At 40.8% G+C, this 19,033-nt stretch overlaps 2 protein-coding genes and 1 long non-coding RNA gene across 8 annotated transcripts; 2 read left to right on the forward strand and 1 right to left on the reverse strand.

Annotated features, from left to right (window-relative positions):
* Window positions 1-901: 901 nt before the first annotated feature.
* srd5a1 (steroid-5-alpha-reductase, alpha polypeptide 1 (3-oxo-5 alpha-steroid delta 4-dehydrogenase alpha 1)) lies at window positions 902-7,091 on the reverse strand. Of its 6 annotated transcripts, none has more exons than XM_016677229.1 (6): window positions 6,643-7,091; window positions 6,294-6,460; window positions 5,102-5,203; window positions 3,113-3,263; window positions 2,930-3,021; window positions 902-999 (listed from the first exon to the last, which is right to left on the reverse strand). In XM_016677229.1, exons 1-5 carry the CDS (start codon window positions 6,951-6,953, stop codon window positions 2,955-2,957), a joined length of 798 nt encoding a protein of 265 aa, XP_016532715.1. In that variant the 5' UTR covers window positions 6,954-7,091; the 3' UTR covers window positions 902-999; window positions 2,930-2,954. The 6 variants fall into 6 exon arrangements, with proteins under 6 accessions (XP_016532715.1, XP_016532714.1, XP_007563789.1 ...); XM_016677228.1 differs by having other exon boundaries at window positions 907-1,008; XM_007563727.2 differs by lacking the exon at window positions 902-999 and adding an exon at window positions 1,144-1,788.
* LOC107837553 (uncharacterized) lies at window positions 1,547-2,796 on the forward strand. Its single transcript, XR_001663570.1, has 2 exons — window positions 1,547-1,638; window positions 2,488-2,796. It is a non-coding gene; the product is annotated as an uncharacterized LOC107837553 (long non-coding RNA).
* An 809-nt stretch (window positions 7,092-7,900) lies between the features above and the next one.
* nsun2 (NOP2/Sun RNA methyltransferase 2) lies at window positions 7,901-18,069 on the forward strand. The gene is made up of 19 exons (XM_007563729.2): window positions 7,901-8,163; window positions 8,662-8,819; window positions 8,912-9,016; window positions 9,545-9,650; window positions 9,754-9,825; window positions 9,936-10,020; window positions 10,119-10,311; window positions 11,591-11,665; window positions 11,791-11,921; window positions 12,021-12,094; window positions 12,197-12,327; window positions 13,227-13,323; window positions 13,473-13,657; window positions 14,504-14,596; window positions 14,678-14,813; window positions 15,798-15,878; window positions 16,853-16,991; window positions 17,236-17,275; window positions 17,379-18,069. The coding sequence occupies exons 1-19, from the start codon at window positions 8,098-8,100 to the stop codon at window positions 17,662-17,664; spliced, it is 2,253 nt and encodes a 750-aa protein (XP_007563791.1). The 5' UTR covers window positions 7,901-8,097; the 3' UTR covers window positions 17,665-18,069.
* The last annotated feature ends 964 nt before the right edge of the window (window positions 18,070-19,033 follow it).

Here is a 19,033-nt window from a genome sequence, read left to right on the forward strand (position 1 = left end):
ATTATCCATTTACTGTATCTGTTTCTTTCCATCATTTTGATGCTTTTTTGTAGCCTTATAATTTGCTCCGAGTGAATAATGGTTGAAAAGACGGAGTCTGATTTCTGAACTTAACTGGCCATAAAAGAAAACTATTTTAGTATGACTAAACAACATAAATCACAGACAGAAGCGGCTTAATCACTATTTGATTGATTAATTAGATAGACATCATTTCACTCTAAAATATTTCTGTATACGTTTGGCATTAACGTTTTATTTTAGGTCTTGTACAAGCATTTGGTGAAAATTATACAGCCTGAACCTACCACACCGCTTGAGAAGGCCGAGGAAATCTTCCTCTTCTAAAGTATTTACAGCCCAGACTGAAACCTTTCATCAAGACACAAAAGAAGAACGAGGAGATCCCACTTCCATCTGCCCCCAAAATGAATGATGCTAAAATTAAGAGGAAGTCTCATTTAAAACTGTCGAGTGTAATATAGTGATGCAATTACAAGGAGCCTGGCTAAAGAGGATGCATGGAGGAAACGGCCCGGAGAAGAAGCAGAAGGAGCGAGACGCCAACAGGGATTTGGAAAATGAAAGACGTCAATCTGTGACAGAGCCGCCACAATTCATCACGCTTAAATACAGTACTTAAGTTTTTATTGATGACTGGTGGAAAAATTACAGCAAAACACGTAGGTCTGTAAAAAATGTTGACGGTAACATCTCGGTGTAGCACTAAGCTGAACTGCAAAGCCTTAAAGGGGCAGTGTTATGTAAAATAGACTTTGTAACATTATAATGGTAAATCTAAAACATACTTGGAGTGTTGCCTTGATTCTTTCATGAATGTTTGAGGAATCTTTTAATCTCCTGTGGCAACCATTTATTCAACTGTGAAAATGCTCGGGTGTACCTAGCTCCGCCTTCAAGGATGAAGCTCCTCCTCCTCCTGTGGTTTCCAAGCTTCTGAGCTTCTGCCTCACAGAGCAGACTGGGTCCGGTTTTCCACTGTATTGTCCGGAGGTGAAGGTTAAGTCATATTTGATATACATACAGCATTTTTATAACTACTGAAGTTAACATAATTACTTGATTGTGCTATAAAATGGCACTATGTGCTTGGAAAAGATATCAAAACTTTCACACGATCATTAAAAAAAATCAATTTATTGGGATTTTATGTGACAGAACAGCACTAAGTTGTGTACAATTGTAAAAAGTGAAAGGAAAATGCTTCTTGAACATGTTTGTTTTCATAAAAAAAAGAGGAGAATTAATGGCACTTGAATAACATTTCATCCCATTATGAATCTATTACAGTTCTCACTCAGAAAAAAAAAACTTTACTCATAGTAACAGTCACCACAAAACAACACCTGAAGCTACACAACATTCAAATCAATACTAACTTTTCCACTTGTATATTTTCTTAGAGTTTTTGTCTTTTTAAGCTCTGTGCGTTCCCCATGTGGCGTTGACTTGCCATCCACGTTTATCAGTGAGTTCCTCTTCTTCATTGATTGGTGGAGAATCCCCACGGCGGTGCTCAGGCAGGACTCTCATCTCCTCGTTTCAGGCTTGGGTGAGTTATTGAGAGGAGGCGCGTGATTTCCAAATTGAAGCCGGATAAAAGTGTCAGGCTTTGCTGTTACCGCAAAGACTCCTCTGTCTGGTTTTTAGATTTCTTTAATGATAAACAGACCAAAATGAAGCAGGAAGACCAGATTTGAAATTTCTCCATCAGAGGCATGCACAGATCAGACACTAGGAGGTGCTGGAGCACCTGCTGTTTTGTTCCTATGGACAAAAAAAGTGCCCTTCTTAAATCTTTGACAATATCACAGTATTTTCTTGCAGTATTGTGACTGTACTACAATTAGAAAAGTAACAATTAGAACCATTTACTACTTCTTTTTTATACAACTATATGACTGTGAGTGTGTGCCGCAGCAATTATAGCCCCACAAACACAAATGCTGCTTTTGAGAAACATTCCCGTTTGTAAGACGCTTCTTCAGGACACCGCTCACATAAAGAAGTGTACTTTCAATCAAGTTTATTTGCATAGCACATTTCAGCAACAAGGCAGTCCAAAGCGCTTTCCATCATGAAAACACAAATCCATAAAAACATCATACAGACATCAATTGAGAAACTGGTAACAAACATTAAGTTTTGTCGAGTGCCATCGTCAAAATCATCAATACGCATCGTGTGTGTTGGTCAACATCCCAGTGATTATGGGTGGAAAGCCACTCTGAACAGGTGGGTTTTTTTTTTTAGAAATGATTTAGAAGAGCTCAGTGTTTCAGTTGTTTTGCAGTTTTCTGGAAGTTTGTTCCGTTTTTGTTCCGTAACGTATCTGCACACAGTAAGTGGGTTTAATCAGATTTTCACATTTATTGATACTCTCATTGAAGAAAGTGGGGTGAAACATTTACAACTAGTTATCTTGATGTCACGGACAGTTTTTTTTTTTAAACATCATTAACTGAGAATTCTTAGCAAGAAAGTTATGTATCACAACAAATGATACGATAAATGCTCTCTGGCTGCCTCTCTACTAAGGCAGCTGGAGGTTCAAGGTGCCCCATTTCCCCATTTGAGCATCTGACCACTAAAACATCTGTGCACGCCACTGGTCTTTATTCAACATCAGCTTCAGATTTCCAGTTTCTGCTCTGTTTTTTGTCGGTATGTTTGGATGGAAGGAGGATCCATGTATCTCCCTGTCCAGTCCACGGACAGGAGTCGCATAAGGTCTTTTGTGTTGCGAGCGTAACTTGAGTGGCATTTCAGCTGAAGTCGTAGGGGTTTCCTGCTGATTTATGAACGAATTAGTGATGTCCGTCCACGCTATTATTTAACTGAACAATAACAGACGTCATTTCCAAGCGAAAGAAAGTAAGGAAACAAACAAAGTTTATGACAGAAGTACCTTTCTGGGGCGGCTCTGCAGCTTTCTAGAACACAAAGGGAATCAGTGCCTTCCTGCTTTTGGGATAGTCTTCAAACTTAGCGAGGTACCATCTGCGAGGCGAGACAAGAAAAGATCCTTTCAGGGTGAACGTATGCACGCCCCGCGAGAGCGAGCTCAACTCGGCGTGCGTGTTATTCTTACTTGTGGTGGGCCACAGCCCTGTTGGCGAGGACCGCTGTGGTGAAGACGGAGAAGGCTGCACTGTGAGCCGAGCGGCCCGCCAGAGCGAAGCCGGCCCACTCGGTTATCTCTCCCAAGAAGTTGGCTCCGGACACGAACTCAAACATTCCGCCTGATGAAGCAGGAGAGGAGAGAAGGGAACCGTTTATGTGTTTGACGAAACAAAAAACAACCGCCTTGGAATAAAAAAAAAGACAATATACAACTTTAACCAGGTCGCTGCTCTGGAAGACGGAGCCGGGCTGTTTGCACATTTACAGCGGCTCTCTCGTGATGTAAGGAGGCCGTGAAATATGTTTAGTTATGTAGATCAGTTGGACACCACATTTATTTGAGGATATTTGGAAGTTTTAGTTACTTCCAAATAATTAGTTAATTTAACACTTTTTAAGTCATTTTAATGTTTCTATTTTAGATACATGGATTTAAGACTTTTTAAGGACACCCTGATTAAGCCGCACAGACCAACTGAGCGCGAGCTACAAGGCTACAAGGCTTTATACAAGGCCGCAATGATCAGACACGATGTAGTTATATACAGTCCCATTTAAAATGATTCAAACTTCTGGATTCTTCAGTGCGTTTTCGTAGCCACAAACTTCAGGGATTCTGTTTAGGATTTCACGTGAGCAACGCAAAGAAGTGAGGAAAATGATTCAAGGTTTTCCCCAAATACTCACACTTTTCAGATTCTCCTTCCACTTCACAATTATGCACTACTTCGTAATGGTGTGTTGCATAAAATTACAAATAAACCGGATTAAAGTTTATGGTTTTAATGTGACGAAAAGGAAAACAATTAAAGCAAATAGACTCTCCAGGTGCTGTAGGTACCTCCTCTTGCCTTGATAGCTAAACGTAGCTTTGAGGAAAGTGCGACTCTAATCAGTCAGCAGTCTCCCCATGTTTTACATGTTGAATGTTGTTAAACAACTTTTGCATATGAAAATGCACAATTCTAGATAATATTGATTTTGTTAATCTGCTATGTTTGTAATCTGCAAATAAAACTGAGCTCACTCAAGAGAACAAAGTAATAAAGACATGATTTGCTGATCAGCTTTAACACGTCTGGGAGATTTTCACGGCCGATTTCACAAATAACACAATGTACCAGCAGTCCTCGTTTCTTAGCAAAATTTTGAATATCTGGGAAAAAAAACATGTAATGAGATATTATTCTGTTTTGATTAGATGTAAACAGCATTACAGGACAGAAAATAAAATACACACACACACTTACACAAAACATTTTCCATATAAAGAAATCTTGTTTGGAGCCACAAATCTTACACGAGCTTTTGAAAAACAAGAAAACTATCATTTCTGAGAAATATCCACCATCGGTCCGCAATTTAACATCAGTTTTCAGGTTTTAAAGTGGAGAAAATCAATACACTTTATTCCACAGGTTATTTATGTTTGCAGAAAATGATAAGAAAAAACAGTTTTCAACATAACAAGGAATATCTACAAAATAATGTGAGGCATTTAGAGGCACAAAACAGCTAGAACCTGCATTTCTTATATATAATAGACACATGCATTTATTGTTTTTCTTAAAATAATTTTTGATTTATCACAGCAACTACAAATTCCTATTAATGTCTGAAAACCCTAAAACTGTCCGAGTATTTATTTATACTATTTTCTCTACTGTCTGGCTCTTTACAGCATTAGTAAATTATGACAACTAAATTTGTGTGCAGTGACATGCCTAAATAATTTTCCAAAAGAAGTTGCTAATACTTCATTGTCACTTCTATTGGTGTTACTATAAATACTACAAAATGTTGTGAAGATATTTTAACATCAGGTTTGGTGATTCTTTACCGTTTTATCCAAAGGCATTAAGAGCAAACGGTAGAAGGTCTTTAGAGCCGCGGTTTCTAGTCAGTGTGACGGTAGGAAAACACTTCTGCGTGGATCTGCCGAGAGAAAACACTTTACCTCGCGGGATCTTGTAACCCGTCTCGCCGGGTTTCCTCAGGCTCCTCAGGATGTGGTCAGAGTGGATGTTCATCAGCCAGCCAATCAGCCAAAGAGCAGAACCTGGAGACGAACCCAAAGCTCTGTCAGCAGATATTATCAATCGATGATCAACAGTAGGGTCGTACGGTTTCCTTCATTGCTTTTCTCGTGTTATCCTTGACTAAATTTTCCACCGCTTAGGGTTGCCAGGTTGGGCAGAGAACATCCTCGATCTTCAGAGGTCACTGTGACCAGTTTTGTTGATGATACAAATGTTTTCTAGCCTCCCTTATCCGACCGCTCCCTGAGGGGGATCCATCTGTGTTTAGATAGTGCAGAAGATTCAGCCTTGCAGAATGTAAATAGTACAGATAGGGAGAATGAGTTAATGATGATGGGATTGCAGGGCACATTTTTACAGTCTTAATTTTAAAAACCCATTTACCTTCCACCTGGATAACGCACACTACTTTGTGTCGGTCTATCTATCACATAAAACATATTCAAGTTGTAAGGTGACAAAATGTGAAGACATTTGCAAGCCACTAGCTGCGTTTGCATTACAAATGTGCGCAAATCTTTGTCTGTATTCTTGCTAATGTCGGAAAAAACACAACTTCACAATTGCGGTGTTTCCATTAAATTAAATTAAAATTAAGTGTGAATAAGCTTTTTTTTTAATGCTTGGTGCTAGCCCTCACCATTTGTCAGCCACCAGAGGAGAAGTCAGCCTCAGCTACACAGGCAGCCATTTGGGGAAATTGTCATTTTACGGAAGAGCAGTGGGTTCAACATGTTCGAATAACACTCAACGTTTTATGAACTTTGGAAAAATGTGAGAGCTTTGGTGGCACAAGCTGAACATTGTCCAAAAAAAAAAAAAAAAAGACAAAAAAATACTTCCTGTCGTCCAATTCGTGGTTTTCACCAGAAGTAACATCCGGTTGTTGATCACGTGACTCAAAAAAAAGTGTTTCCATTACAGTTCTACAACATGCATCTATTTCAATAGGACTGAAAAACCACCTTGTACCAGCGCAACAACTTTTTTTTATCAAGTTTGTTCGAAATTGGCCTATTTTTATTCATTTATTTTCGTAATCTCAACTCGTGCAATTCTATTGTTAATGGCTCCTATGAAAGATCCGCTGATCAGATGGAAAACCCTCACCTGTGATGAAGCGTGGATGTGTAACCCAGTCTGCAGGGTACTCTGCATAGTGAGTCAGGTATCGAACCTGCATGTAACCATTGTAAACGCAGAAGGCAAAGGCCAGGGCGAATGAGGCGAACGGTGTTGCTTTACCCCCTCGAATTAAAAATGGATAAATAAGGGTTCTGCAAAAAAAAAAAACACACACACACAAAAAACAAATAATAATAATAAAAACGTGTTAGATATTTTACAGACTTGCACATTTATATAACACACAAAGTTCCATACATGTAGGTAATAATATAAGTACAAGGACACAACTAACGTAAAGATTAAGTTTATGTAAAAGTTGTTGGTTACTTACCTTTGAACGTAGTGACAGAGGAACATACCAATGAGGAGCTGATTGGGTAATAGAGACGTTTTAGAGGAAGATGTCCAAAACACCAAACACAGAGGCAACAATAAGGAGGGCAGCTCCTGAATGAACCAGGCAAACTTCACATCAACAGGAAACCCATATTTGCTCGAAGCATACCTTCCGTATGGGACGTTTTGGAAAAGTAAACTAACGAATGTGAAGGCTGCCATGAAATACATGAAGTAAGCCATGCAGTCTAAAATATACAGCTCCTGCACCTCCGAGGAGAACAGCCAGGACAGGAAGACGTCCATAGCAACGGAAAGCTGAACGATACCGGGTTAAAATTTTATGATACTGCTCCTGTTTCACAGGAACTGGTTTACTTGCTGTCACGCAGAAAACGCAATGCCGACTGAGCGTACGAGAGGACCGCCTCGAACCAATCACTTTTCGAACCACATGCTGTCAGATGCTGTTGACCAATCACAAAACTCAGTTTTGCAACGACGTTACTCAACTAGAAAATATGGCCCATATCATGCCATGAATATTCAATCATTATTTGTTTAAATGATGTCAAAGCCTACCAACTATTTATGTTTTCATTATGAAATTAGCTTAACGTGATTTTACTGTTGCTGTGCACTTTTATAGCACTTTTAATACGAAAACTCCAGGTTATCCGTTGTGGATAAGCATGGATAATTAGCCAATCACACAAAAGTGTTTCTTAAAAGTCCACCTATCAGAGCCACCTACGAGCCAGGAGCTTAGTTTCACAGGAGAAGCAGTACGTCAACGCGGTCACCATATTGTGAGGGGCAAGTTCTCCTCCAACAATCACAAAATGTGTAATACTACTAGACGTGATCACAAATTTTTTTTTAAATATTATTTAGATTTTTATTTTTTGGTGGGAAGAAAGGCACAAAAATGGAAAATGGAATCTGACCAAAGCTATTATTTACCCCTGACAAAAACCCTCCCGACCCCACTAGGGACAAGGGTGTAAGAAAATGGATGGATGGATAATTATAATGCATTTAATTTATTTAGTTGTAGGTATTATTATTATTATTATTATTATTATTATTATTATTATTATTATTATTTTTATTATTATTTCATTATTATTAAGCTTCACCTAAAACTCGGGACACACCGGCTTACTTATAAATATAAACAAATTTTTTTTTAGGCATATAAACGGCCCCAGTGCCCTGGAGAGGTATCCTATTACTTCTGGCAAATATTATGGCTACCTCGAATGGGTCCTGATTCACGTGCGTCACACAGGCAACACGTTCCGGTGGTGATACCCAGCAGAGCAACACATCTCTTTCCAAAGGCTGCTGGTTGAAGATTTGTTTTGCCGAGTTTCAAGTCTCCTTTCCGTGCGCCCTGACTTCCACGTCGTTGCGTAGACTTTTCTCCAGAGTTCACTGCTGGTCCAGCATGGGGAAAAGAAGCCGACAGAGGCAGAAAAACCAGAATGCTAGCAGAGACGACAGAGACAACGCTGTAAGAGAGTCGCACTTCTGCTGTAGCAAATCCCGCTAATGTGTTTGGCTCAATCAGGAACGATTTAACGGCGTTTAAAGTAAAACTACGCCGCTTCTATGAACAGTAGAGATGTTTGTGGGGTGGAGGGTTAGCTAAACTTGCTGCAAGCACTGAGCAGCAAAAGTGGAAAGTTTGCTTTATAGCTGCCATGTGTGTGGACAGTTTGTCACTCTGTAAACGTGGTTTCCTTCTTTAATTTAAGGCCTACAGTTAAAACTTCTTCTTTTTAATATCTACACGAGACATTGTAGACAATAATTTAGTCTTTAAAGACTTGCCAATCAGTTTAAAGGTTTAAAGTAGGCTTGAAAGACAAATCTGACACGTCAAACTTCATACATGTCATTAAGTTTAATGCACATTTTTTTAAGCAGTTGCATTTAAAAACCCTGCAGGATTTCATGCACTATTCAGAGGTTTCCGCCCAGCTCCTAAACAGGCGTCCGTGTTTTCCAGGGCTGGGGAGCAGGCTATGCGGACATCATCAAGGAGAACAAGCTGTTTGAGGACTACTACAAGGAACAAGGCCTGATCCCAGAGGGAGAGTTTGACCAGTTCATGGAGGCCATGAGGGAGCCGCTGCCCGCAACCATCCGCATCACTGGATACAAGAGGTGAGCAGCATGGAGCTGAGGTCAACTTAAGGTCAACCTGCTGCAAAAGTAACAAAAATTATTTTCTTTTTCTTTATCCTACCATGTTGCAGTCATGCTAAGGAGATCCTCCACTGTCTGAAGGAAAAGTACTTCAAAGATATTCAGGAGCTGGAAATCGACAGCCAGAAGATTGAAGCCCCACAGCCTCTCAGCTGGTAAGTCTTTAAAAGGAAAAAAACCTGTAAAAGCTGTGAATTAGATTTTACAGATTAAATTTGTATTTATTACAGATTTATTAAGTCTGTAAATCAGATTTTACACATTTAGCCTGTAAAATTTTTAATTAGCCTGTGTTTAAATACAGGTTGGACCTGTATTTATTGCAGATTTAACCTGTAACACATACAGGGAAAATCTGTAAAATCTGCATGTTTTTACAGATTTGTTAAATCTGTACATCAGATTTTTGCATATTTAACTTGTAAAATCTGTAATTAACAGATTTTACAAGTTAAATCTGTATTAATTAATTAATTGATTGATTACAGGTAAAATTTGTATTTACCTGTGAAATCTATATTTATTATTTTTATCACCTGTATAGTCTGTTTTTATTACAGATTTTACAGATTTAACCTATAAAATCTGCAGTAAATAAAGATTTTACAGATTAAACCTGTTTTTTTTTTTGTTTCTTTGTTTTACAGATTTAACCTGTGATAAACCTAAGCTCTTCTCTCCAGGTATCCCGATGAGCAGGCCTGGCACACCAACATGAGCAGGAAGCTCATTAGGAAGTCTCCCCTGCTGGAGAAGTTTCATCAGTTCCTGGTCAGCGAGACTGAATCTGTATGTTTTATTTTTTTTCCTTCCCCCTGTTAATTAAAAACATTTCATTAAAGTCTGCATCACTTGAACACCCCTCAGAACTTTGCTTAATGTTTCTTTGCAGGGTAACATCAGCAGACAGGAAGCTGTCAGCATGATCCCTCCTCTGCTCCTGAAAATCGAGTCCCACCACAAGGTAAACAAATATTCATTTCTAATATTGAATAGAGAGAAAAAGTTGTTTTCCTCCTGTTTTCATCCACGTTGAAGTTATTCAGCTGTATTTCTAAACGCTTCCCTGTGCAGATCCTGGACATGTGCGCCGCTCCCGGTTCAAAGACGGCTCAGCTGATTGAGATGCTTCACTCCGATATGGACGTGCCGTTTCCAGGTGAACGCAGTTGTTAAAAAAAATAAATAAAAAATTTGAAAAATCTGTTCCCACTACATGTCCTAACTAGCGTTTAAACCTCCGTCTCGGCCGCTCAGAGGGCTTTGTGATTGCCAACGACGTGGACAACAAGCGCTGCTACCTGCTGGTGCATCAGGCCAAGCGCCTCAACAGTCCGTGCATCATGGTGGTGAACCACGACGCCTCCTGCATCCCCATGCTGCAGATCGACTCCGACGGCGGAAAGGACATCCTGTTCTACGATCGAGTCCTGTGCGACGTTCCCTGCAGGTCAGAGGACGCACCGGGCTGGAGTTTTAGGTGTTTTACGATAAGCTGTAAACTGTGGACAAGAGAGGGGGTTTTTGTACAAACACGGGAGACACAACAAGATAAGAAAATAAGAGAAAAAAAAAGGTTTGCTCACATTCATCACCCACGTTTGCATCAGTGCTTTGTATCCTGACTTTACTTGAGCGATCTGCCGTAGCGTTGTGTTCAGCTTTGGGTTATTTGTTCTCTTAAAGCCAAGATTCCAAATGTGTTAAATCCAAAAAGTCACCATCTTGGAGAATAATTTGGTCATTCAATAACAACCTACTTATCCCTTTTCCTTCTAGCTAAAACAGGAAAAGGAACCCGTTTTCCTTTTCCTGGAAAACTTAATTCTCCCTCAGAGGATCTTTTGAGTTAAAGTAAGAGTGCTCACTCTTTTTCTTTTTTTTGCATGTGTGTGTTGCCAATGAACAGCCGCGCACATCCATTCCTCTTAATCCCACAAGAATGGTCCGTCATTTGGTAAAGAATTAAAAAAAAAAAAAATCATGAATTGAGCTTCAGTTAACCATATAATTGCGCAAATTGGAATTACGGAAATAAATTTGCTAATTTTGAAAAATCTCATATTCACTAAAAGGTTGTCTTTGATTTATTTTTTTTTTTTGGCTGTATTGCGATGGAAACGCCATTTACGCATCATGTGAGTCACACGGTCAGAAGCCAGATGTTGCTAGAAGAAGATGTTTTTTAATGACTTCTTGCTCGAAAAAACGTATTCACGTGTGATTTTTAATCGTGATGAAACGGCACCATCGTGAAATCATATTTTTTTATTTCGGCGGAATACCGACGCCGTTCTGCGCACGTTTGTAATGCAAGTGTTTTTCGCTAGGTGTTGAGCTCAGAAAAGTGATTAAAAATGACTCATCTGTTCCAGAAAACAAAAGAAAGGCAGCGTCACAATGAAGTTTACTCTTCAGGAAAAATAAATGGATAATATTTGTGTTAATGGAGACGAGGCTCGTTCTCCATTCAGGTATTTCCAAAGTGATTTTTCTTTTTTTTTTTTTAAAGATATGTCAGATCCTTTAGCCAAAACCAAACTGCAGTAGTTTGCAGAGCTGTCTGAGTTTGGTCGGCTCCAGAGCGGAGCCAAGAGGGACGCTGCCAAACTCAACAGGGGCAGGAACGAAACCAGACACAAACTCATCAGTCTGCCGAAACCCGAACTGTCTGGAGGTTTTGGTTCTACAGGTCGATGTGTTGACGGGTTCTGCCCTGTGTTCCGCAGCGGAGACGGAACCATGAGGAAGAACATAGACGTGTGGAAGAAATGGACGACCAGCAACAGCCTGCACCTCCACGGGTGAGTCGGACGTTTCCTCAAGGAAGACGAAGCTGAAGTAGAAGAGGAAAGACCCGTTGGTGTGGCACTGATTTATAAAGTTGGCACCAGTGCGTTACCTGTGTGTGTGTGTGTGTGTGTTGTAGGCTGCAGCTGCGCATTGCGGTGCGTGGCGTTGAGCAGCTGGCTGTAGGGGGGAGGATGGTGTACTCCACCTGTTCGCTCAACCCCATAGAGGACGAAGCCATCATAGCGGCACTGCTGGAGAAGAGTGAAGGTAACAGACACTTTTCACATGTTTAGAGAAGGTTTTGTAATTTTTACATCCCTAAAAAAACCAAAAGACAATCAAACCTGAAACTTCTCGTCACGGCAGGAGCGCTGGAGCTGGCGGACGCATCCGCCGACCTGCCAGGACTCAAGTGGATGCCCGGGGTTACTTCCTGGAAGGTACTGCGAAGTGTATCTGAATTATTATTATTATTTTTTTATTTATTTAAGACTTCAGCATTCAAAGTTAAGAATGAATTCTATCTTGTTTTTGTTCTGTAGCTGATGACCAAGGAGGGCCAGTGGTTCTCGGATTGGTCCGAGGTTCCGAGCAGCCGCCACACTCAGATCCGTCCCACCATGTTCCCACCCAAAGACCCGGAGAAGCTGGCCGGGTTGCACCTGGAGCGATGGTACCAGTTCACACGCTTACGTACGGTTCACTGGAACAAAACCAGAAGGAGTCTGCTCCGTGTTTTTGCAGCAGCCTGTTGCAAAGCGTTAGCCTTCTGCTACATGGTGCCGAACACTTTAAAATGCAATTTTATTTTAAAAAAACCGCTAAAACTTAAGATTCTTTAATTAGATGCCAAGTTTTCTCTGGCTGTAATTGAGCAAAGTTATTCCCCCCAATTGGTGCGTTGCCATGTTGAACATGAGGCTTACAAAAGGTGCAAAAAGATTGATTCAGCTCTCTATAATAGTGATGGTTTCATAAAAACATGGACAATCATGGTGTGGTAATAAAATAGAGGTGGGCAATATGGAGTTAGTTACATTGTAACGACAATAAACATAAGAACTATTTATTACTGCCTTTTTGGGTAACGGCACACAGGAACTGCTTTTAGTGTTATTTTCAAATTTATTGACGTTCTCACTGAACAAACAGTGGATAAAATTACAAAAACAAGGTCAGGCTGTCTGAGCAAAAAAAAACAAAAAAAAAACCCTCCAAAGTGGTGTGAACATGTTTTATTCTCAAATATGGAGACAGCCTTATTCTAACAGTGTAACCTCTTGTTTCAGAATATCATGAAATCAATTTAATTTCAGGTTGGAAAACTTACCTAACTTGCTTGTTTTGTGTGTTTTTTTGTTGTTTTTTTTATACGACTTTAATCCCTTTTAGCAAATGAAAGTAATTGTGTTGCTTGAAGACTTATCAGATTTAGACCATTAGAAGGAGCTGTTGCCTCACAATTTCAAAGCTTCTTTTGTCTGACCAGTTTAACGACGTCGTGGCTTTCTAACAGCAGGTGGCGCTCTAACAGTCACAGCTGAAATTGATGTTTCTGTGTTTTACTGTCAGCATGAGGATTCTGCCTCATCACCAGAACACCGGAGGCTTCTTTGTGGCCGTGCTGGTGAAGAAAGCCCCCATGCCGTGGAACAAAAGACACCCCAAGGTGCTTCAGACAAACATCCGTTGATCCTAAACAAAACCCCACAAATACACACACACATACACACACACACGACAACTACATAACGCGCCCGCTAACCTCAGCCAGGTTTCCTTTCTGTTCATTTTTATTTTTTCTTGCCTCGCCTGCAGCTGAGGAAGAGCGCTCCGACCCAAACCGGAGGCTCGCTGGCAGCAGACGTCCCCCGTCTTCTCCCCGAAGGCTCGGCGGAGGAGACAGAGGACGGCGGCCCAGGAGGGAGAGGAGACGGGGAGACAGAAAACGCAGGAACTCCTCTGGCTCAGGAGGCTGCTGGTAAACAAGATGCTGTGTGTGGGTGAGTCCCGTTTAGCCAATAACCAAGAGAGAGGTGTCCACTCAAAAAATGACAAACCCAAATCTAATTGAGATTTTTTTTATTTTTTTTTTTATGAGCAATTACAAACTCTGTATGTATAATCTTGGTGTCAAAATAAAGCTAAAACCCGGGAGGATATGTCAGAAGTGTAAGCATCACAGCAGCTGCTTTAGTTTTAGAGAAAATGGATGGAATGTAAAATTACTTCTTTTTTTTTTTGCCTTTTTGTCATTATACAGTATATAAATCTTTTAGAACTATTCTAAATATGGCTACACACTTTTTGGAAACCATAGATCCACACCATCTCCGCAAAGATTGATACAGCTAATGTAAAATGAATGTAAAAAAACAACAACAAAAAAACCTTGGCATTTTGCCCTCGGCACAGATTCGCAACATCTACAAAACTGGGGATTTTCTTTTGTTTTTACTTACTAAACTAAAATTGCCTGCTTTTGATTTTTTTTCATTGCCCACATTTATGTTCATCCAGTTTTAAGACAACAATAAAAAATTGTTAAATTGAAGTGTATTGTTTGGAAATCCAGTATAAAAAGAACAATTGCAAGAAACTTGGGCACGGTTTTCTAAGAAATAAAACTAAAACCACCAAAATATATACATTTTTTGGCTCTACCAGAGCTCCCTACAATGTTTTTGATACTTTTTTGGTACTACCAGAGCTCCCTACAATGTCTTTTTGATTCTGGTCACTGATGTCTGTCCCGCAGCTTCTCCAGCTGTTGGTTGTAGATTGATTAACAAGCTTTATTAATTTTATATCTGAGGAACTATTAGAACGATCGCCTTTGTGTCTCTCAGACCTCCACCATCTAAAAAGCAGAAGCTGTTTGGTTATAAAGAAGACCCGTTTGTGTTCCTGACTGAAGACGACCCAGTCTTCACCTCCATACAGTGAGCGACTCTTTGGATTCTGGGTAGAAATGGTGTTAGCATGTCGGTAAAACATGCTAACCCCCCTTTCGTCTTCCTCAGATCGTTCTACGATCTGTCTCCTGACTTTCCCAAGCGCAACGTTCTCACCAGGACCCACGAGGGCAAGAAGAGACACCTGTACATGGTGTCCAAAGAGCTGCGCAACGTTCTGCTCAACAACAGTGAGCGCATGAAGGTTTGTGTTTTCTCTTTCTCTCTCTCTGCTCCCTCTTCCAGCCATCTGTGTCTTTAGCTTTTTTTTTTTTTGTCTGTATAAGTTGAGTTATATTATGATGAGGGAGACATTAAAAGCCTGATGCATAAGCAGCTCATTCTGGGAGAAAAAATATATCTGGTATTGATCCGCTCTGTTGTGCATTAAGCTGTTTTATCGCAGCGATGCGTCACTTTGGCCTTTTGCTCAGTGCGTGCATGCGTGCGCGTGCGCGTGTGTGTGTCGTTGTGACTAAAGCAGCGCAAACAGATGGGGCCCTCTTCTGTCCCAAATCCCTCTGGTTCTCTACCCTGTAACACCTGCTCAGGTTGGTGTGTGTGTTTTGCAGATGAATACAGATTCAGAGAGAGAGAACTCCTCACTATTCATATCATGACGTGACTTTTTTCCCCTGGACATCCTAAATACTTGTTAGAGCTCTGAGGTTGGTTTGTATGTAGCAGAAAAAAGGTTTTTTTTTCAATTAATCTGTGTCTTTGTCTTTCTGCTCATCTTTCATTTTCTCTTTCTTTTTGTTCATTTTTCCGATCCGTTCTTGTCTGTCTTCCTGTCTTCTTGATCCATTGAAATTGACATCTGCATAAATCCTGCTGTTAGTTTGCACGATCAGAGTATGTCCACCTTTATCAATGCTCTCATCGCTGCCACAACAACACACACCCATCTACTTGTGGTTCTGATCTCTTGTAGAACCCAACGTGACCAGTGAAGAGTTGTCCCACCTATCTGCCCTCTGTTAAAATCGGGTGGTGGAGGATTTTTGAGATGTATCATTTAAGATTGGAGTTCATTACAAAATAAAGATTTTTTTTTTCTGGACTTTTCCCATAGTAGCTTAATGCAATGTAATGAAATAACTTGTCTTATTATGTAATCCTTGTGTGCAACATGTCTGTGGTGGTTTCGTGTCGGCCTCACTTGGCTCCGTTTTGCTTTTCTTCTCAGGTCATTAACACCGGGGTGAAGGTGTGGTCTCGCAACAGCGATGGAGAGGAGTTTGGCTGTGCCTTCAGGCTGGCTCAGGAGGTAAACACACACACACACACACACACACAAACACACGGAGTGCTTTTTATAGAGGCCAGTCGTTTGCAAGTTACAATTACCCTTGTCAGATTTCCACAGTGACCCACCAGTGTTTTCACGGAACTTTCAACTTTTTCCGGAGTGAAAATGATGCATTGATCTGGAAATAACAAGCTTTCCAGAAAACTGAACCCACATTCATTTATGTTTTGTCGAAACACAGTTTACAAGGCTTGTAAGGGTGCTTGAAATGTTGAAAAAGCTTCAACTTCACTGAGGTCTTTTTAAGGTTTGGAAAGTGCTTGATTTCTTTATCAAGTCCTGGAAACTGTACAGTTTTGCAATAAAGTACAACATATGCTTTGCACTGTGCTTCCCTACCAAGATGGCGCTATGTAAACTATGGATAACGGTAATAACTGATGTCATATAGTAGTGAACTGAAACACGCAATGTCTTAATGAAAAGTTAGAACTGCAGTTCTGGTTGTTTCAAAGAATTAACTTCCAATTTTTCCACATTTGAAGCATAAAAACCTATCATAGTAGTGTTTTCTATTGATCTCTTACTCTGAATATTGAGCTAAATTCTCAGACTTCTCTTTTGATTTAGTGTTAAATACCGATTAGGTCATATATTGAGATATTTTAGCATTCATTTAGATTTGGAACTTGACCTTGAATGCCGTCTTGGAACCAAACGACTTTACCAAAATGTTCAAACCGTCTCATTCTTGTCGTTCGTCTTTAGATCCTGTGCTAAAATTTGAACAGTTGAATAAATTTCTTCACAGCCTCTGCTTGTGAGACTGTTTTTTTTTTTTCAGTTTAAATGTGTGTGAGACTTTTCAAAACATGACATTTAGTTCCAAGTTTGAAAATGTACCTCAAAAAGTGCTTGAATTTTACTTTGGTGAAAAGTGTCCGAACTCTGACTGACTTCACTATCCACCGTCTCATCTTTGACCTTCTCAGGGCATCTACACCCTTCAGCCTTACATTCGCTCCAGGATAATCAGAGTGAGCGTGGAGGACATCAAAGTGCTGCTGACGCAGGAGAACCCCTTCCTCAGCAAGCTGGAGGACGACGCGCACGCTCAGGCCAAGCAAATGGGTACGCCCTGCCAAGTTCACGCTGTACCTACTAGCTGCTCTTAAAGTACAACGTGTTCATCTTCCGTCCTCACAAAAAAAAAAAACGCTGACGCGGCATAAGTTATTCATCTGCTCCTCGGGTTCTAATTAAAAGTAGCGAGCCTGGTTAGAACTCCTCATGCAGGTATAGAAATAGACTCTGAAATGATCCTCTATCGCTTTGTAGTCATTAATCATCGTTACGTAACCGTCTTTCTCCGCAGGAATGGGCAGCATAGTGTTGAAGTACATCCCAAACCCCAAGTAAGCCGCCTAAATCTTCGTCTTTACAAAACGTATTTTCAAAGTGAAGTCGCGGTTTGTGGCGCTCATACCCCCTCCGACCCTGTCCTTTTCTGTTCGACAGCAACCCCTCTGAGCCTCAGTGTCCCATCCAGCTGTGCGGCTGGAGGGGAAAGACGTCCATCCGAGCCTTCGTCCCCCGCAACGAGCGCTTCCACTACCTGCGACTGCTGGGCGTGGAGGTGTTCAGAGACAAGCAGGGCCTGGGGCAGAAGAGCAGGGACGGAGCCAAGGAGGAGGCGGCGGCAGCGACGAAGGCGGAACAAGAGGGAGAGTTGGAGAACGGTGATGAAAACGGATCACTGGAACCAAAGATCGAGGGTGGGAACAAGGAGAGCAGCATCAGCTGAAAGACACGAAGGCCGCCGTGACAGACTGATGACTGATTGGAGCTCTACGTGTCCAAAAGAGCATAATGTGCCTCTGGTCAACCACAAGACCAGCTTCATCTCAGTTATGAACTCCTCCTTTGGGAGGTTTCATTTCAGCTCCCCTTCAGGAGTTATATTTTTAGTTCAATGATTTGTATTATTATTATTTTCTGTTCTTTTACCAAACATAATTCGCTGATAAAGTGGCTGTTTTTTTTTTCCTTCGTTCTGTTTTAGATACCCACAAACTAATGTAATCATAAGTTCAAAGTTGATTAAAAATGTTGATATGGTTATATTTATTTATTTTTCATTTGCACATTGAAAACTGGCATTTGCACAATCTCTAATCCTACCAGCCTAATAAAGGTGAATTTCCAGCTGTAGGCCATATGTTTAGTCTCTGGAAGAAACCGATCTAGTAACGTTGCCATTGTCCAAACAACTGAACGCCATGGCTTTCAACCAGAAAAAGATTTAGGCCAAGACTGACCCTCAACGCAGAGGCATTGATGCATCATGACGTCTGCTCCAGTCTGTTGTGGTAAAGAAAGTCCCAAGCTCTAAATCTATGTTCTGACCCTCATGTGGTTAATGGAAACGCAGCAGGTGTCGCCTGTATCTGTCGTTCCAGTGGCCCCAGTGGGTTGAGCCCATCATTCCAGGGTCTTCCCAGACTAGATAGGCTTCCAGTCTTTCCACAGAGTGGGACGTCCATGTAAAACCTCCAAAGGGAGAGGCCCAGGAGGAGTCCTGATCAGATTTGTGACCTAACTTAACTGAATTGATTCGATGCAGAGAAACACCAACTCTTATTTAACCTTCCTCTAAAGAACGACAGTCCTCACCACATCTCTAAGGCTGAATCCAGCCACCCTCACTTCAGCAACTTGTGTCTGGGGTCTCATTCTTCTAGGTACGATACATAGGTCATAACCACAGAAATGTGCAAATTGAAATTATGAAAATAAATTTGCTTAATGGAAGCAAGAAAATTTACGAAAAACTATTTTTTTCCCCAAATAAACAATGTATTTTATTGAAAAACCATTTCCAGCCATATCAAAACACTTTTGTTCCACATCACACAAATTACATGATCAACAGTCGGATGTTACTGCTGGCGAAGAGGATGACCGGAAGTAGTTGGAGGATAATTGGGTTTTATTTTTTAATTTTTTGGAGGTGGGGGGACAACGAGGAACTTGCCTCAGTACGGAGCCCTCTAGGGGACATGGGGAATTTTTTTTTCTTTTTGCGTTCCCTCGCAAAACTTACATCAAAAAGGTTGGTGACCCTTGTTATAGGACTTGGCAAGGGGACACTTGAGTTTAAATGTCTACTCAAT

Source organism: Poecilia formosa, unplaced genomic scaffold (assembly GCF_000485575.1).
Source record: "Poecilia formosa unplaced genomic scaffold, Poecilia_formosa-5.1.2 Scaffold150, whole genome shotgun sequence".
Lineage (NCBI taxonomy): Eukaryota > Metazoa > Chordata > Actinopteri > Cyprinodontiformes > Poeciliidae > Poecilia > Poecilia formosa.

What these genes read in the sequence shown, in the direction of transcription:
- srd5a1 (XM_016677229.1), bottom strand. Translation starts at nt 6,953, where the DNA reads ATGGACGTCTTCCTGTCCTGGCTGTTCTCCTCGGAGGTGCAGGAGCTG. An exon ending in CTCTGTCACTACGTTCAAAG is followed by an intron (nt 6,461 to 6,642) that starts GTAAGTAACCAA and finishes TTTTTTTTGCAG; the next exon opens with AACCCTTATTTATCCATTTT. An exon ending in GGGTTACAAGATCCCGCGAG is followed by an intron (nt 3,264 to 5,101) that starts GTAAAGTGTTTT and finishes CTGCTTCATCAG; the next exon opens with GCGGAATGTTTGAGTTCGTG.
- nsun2 (XM_007563729.2), top strand. Translation starts at nt 8,098, where the DNA reads ATGGGGAAAAGAAGCCGACAGAGGCAGAAAAACCAGAATGCTAGCAGA. An exon ending in GCCCCACAGCCTCTCAGCTG is followed by an intron (nt 9,017 to 9,544) that starts GTAAGTCTTTAA and finishes TCTTCTCTCCAG; the next exon opens with GTATCCCGATGAGCAGGCCT. An exon ending in CCTTCAGGCTGGCTCAGGAG is followed by an intron (nt 15,879 to 16,852) that starts GTAAACACACAC and finishes TGACCTTCTCAG; the next exon opens with GGCATCTACACCCTTCAGCC.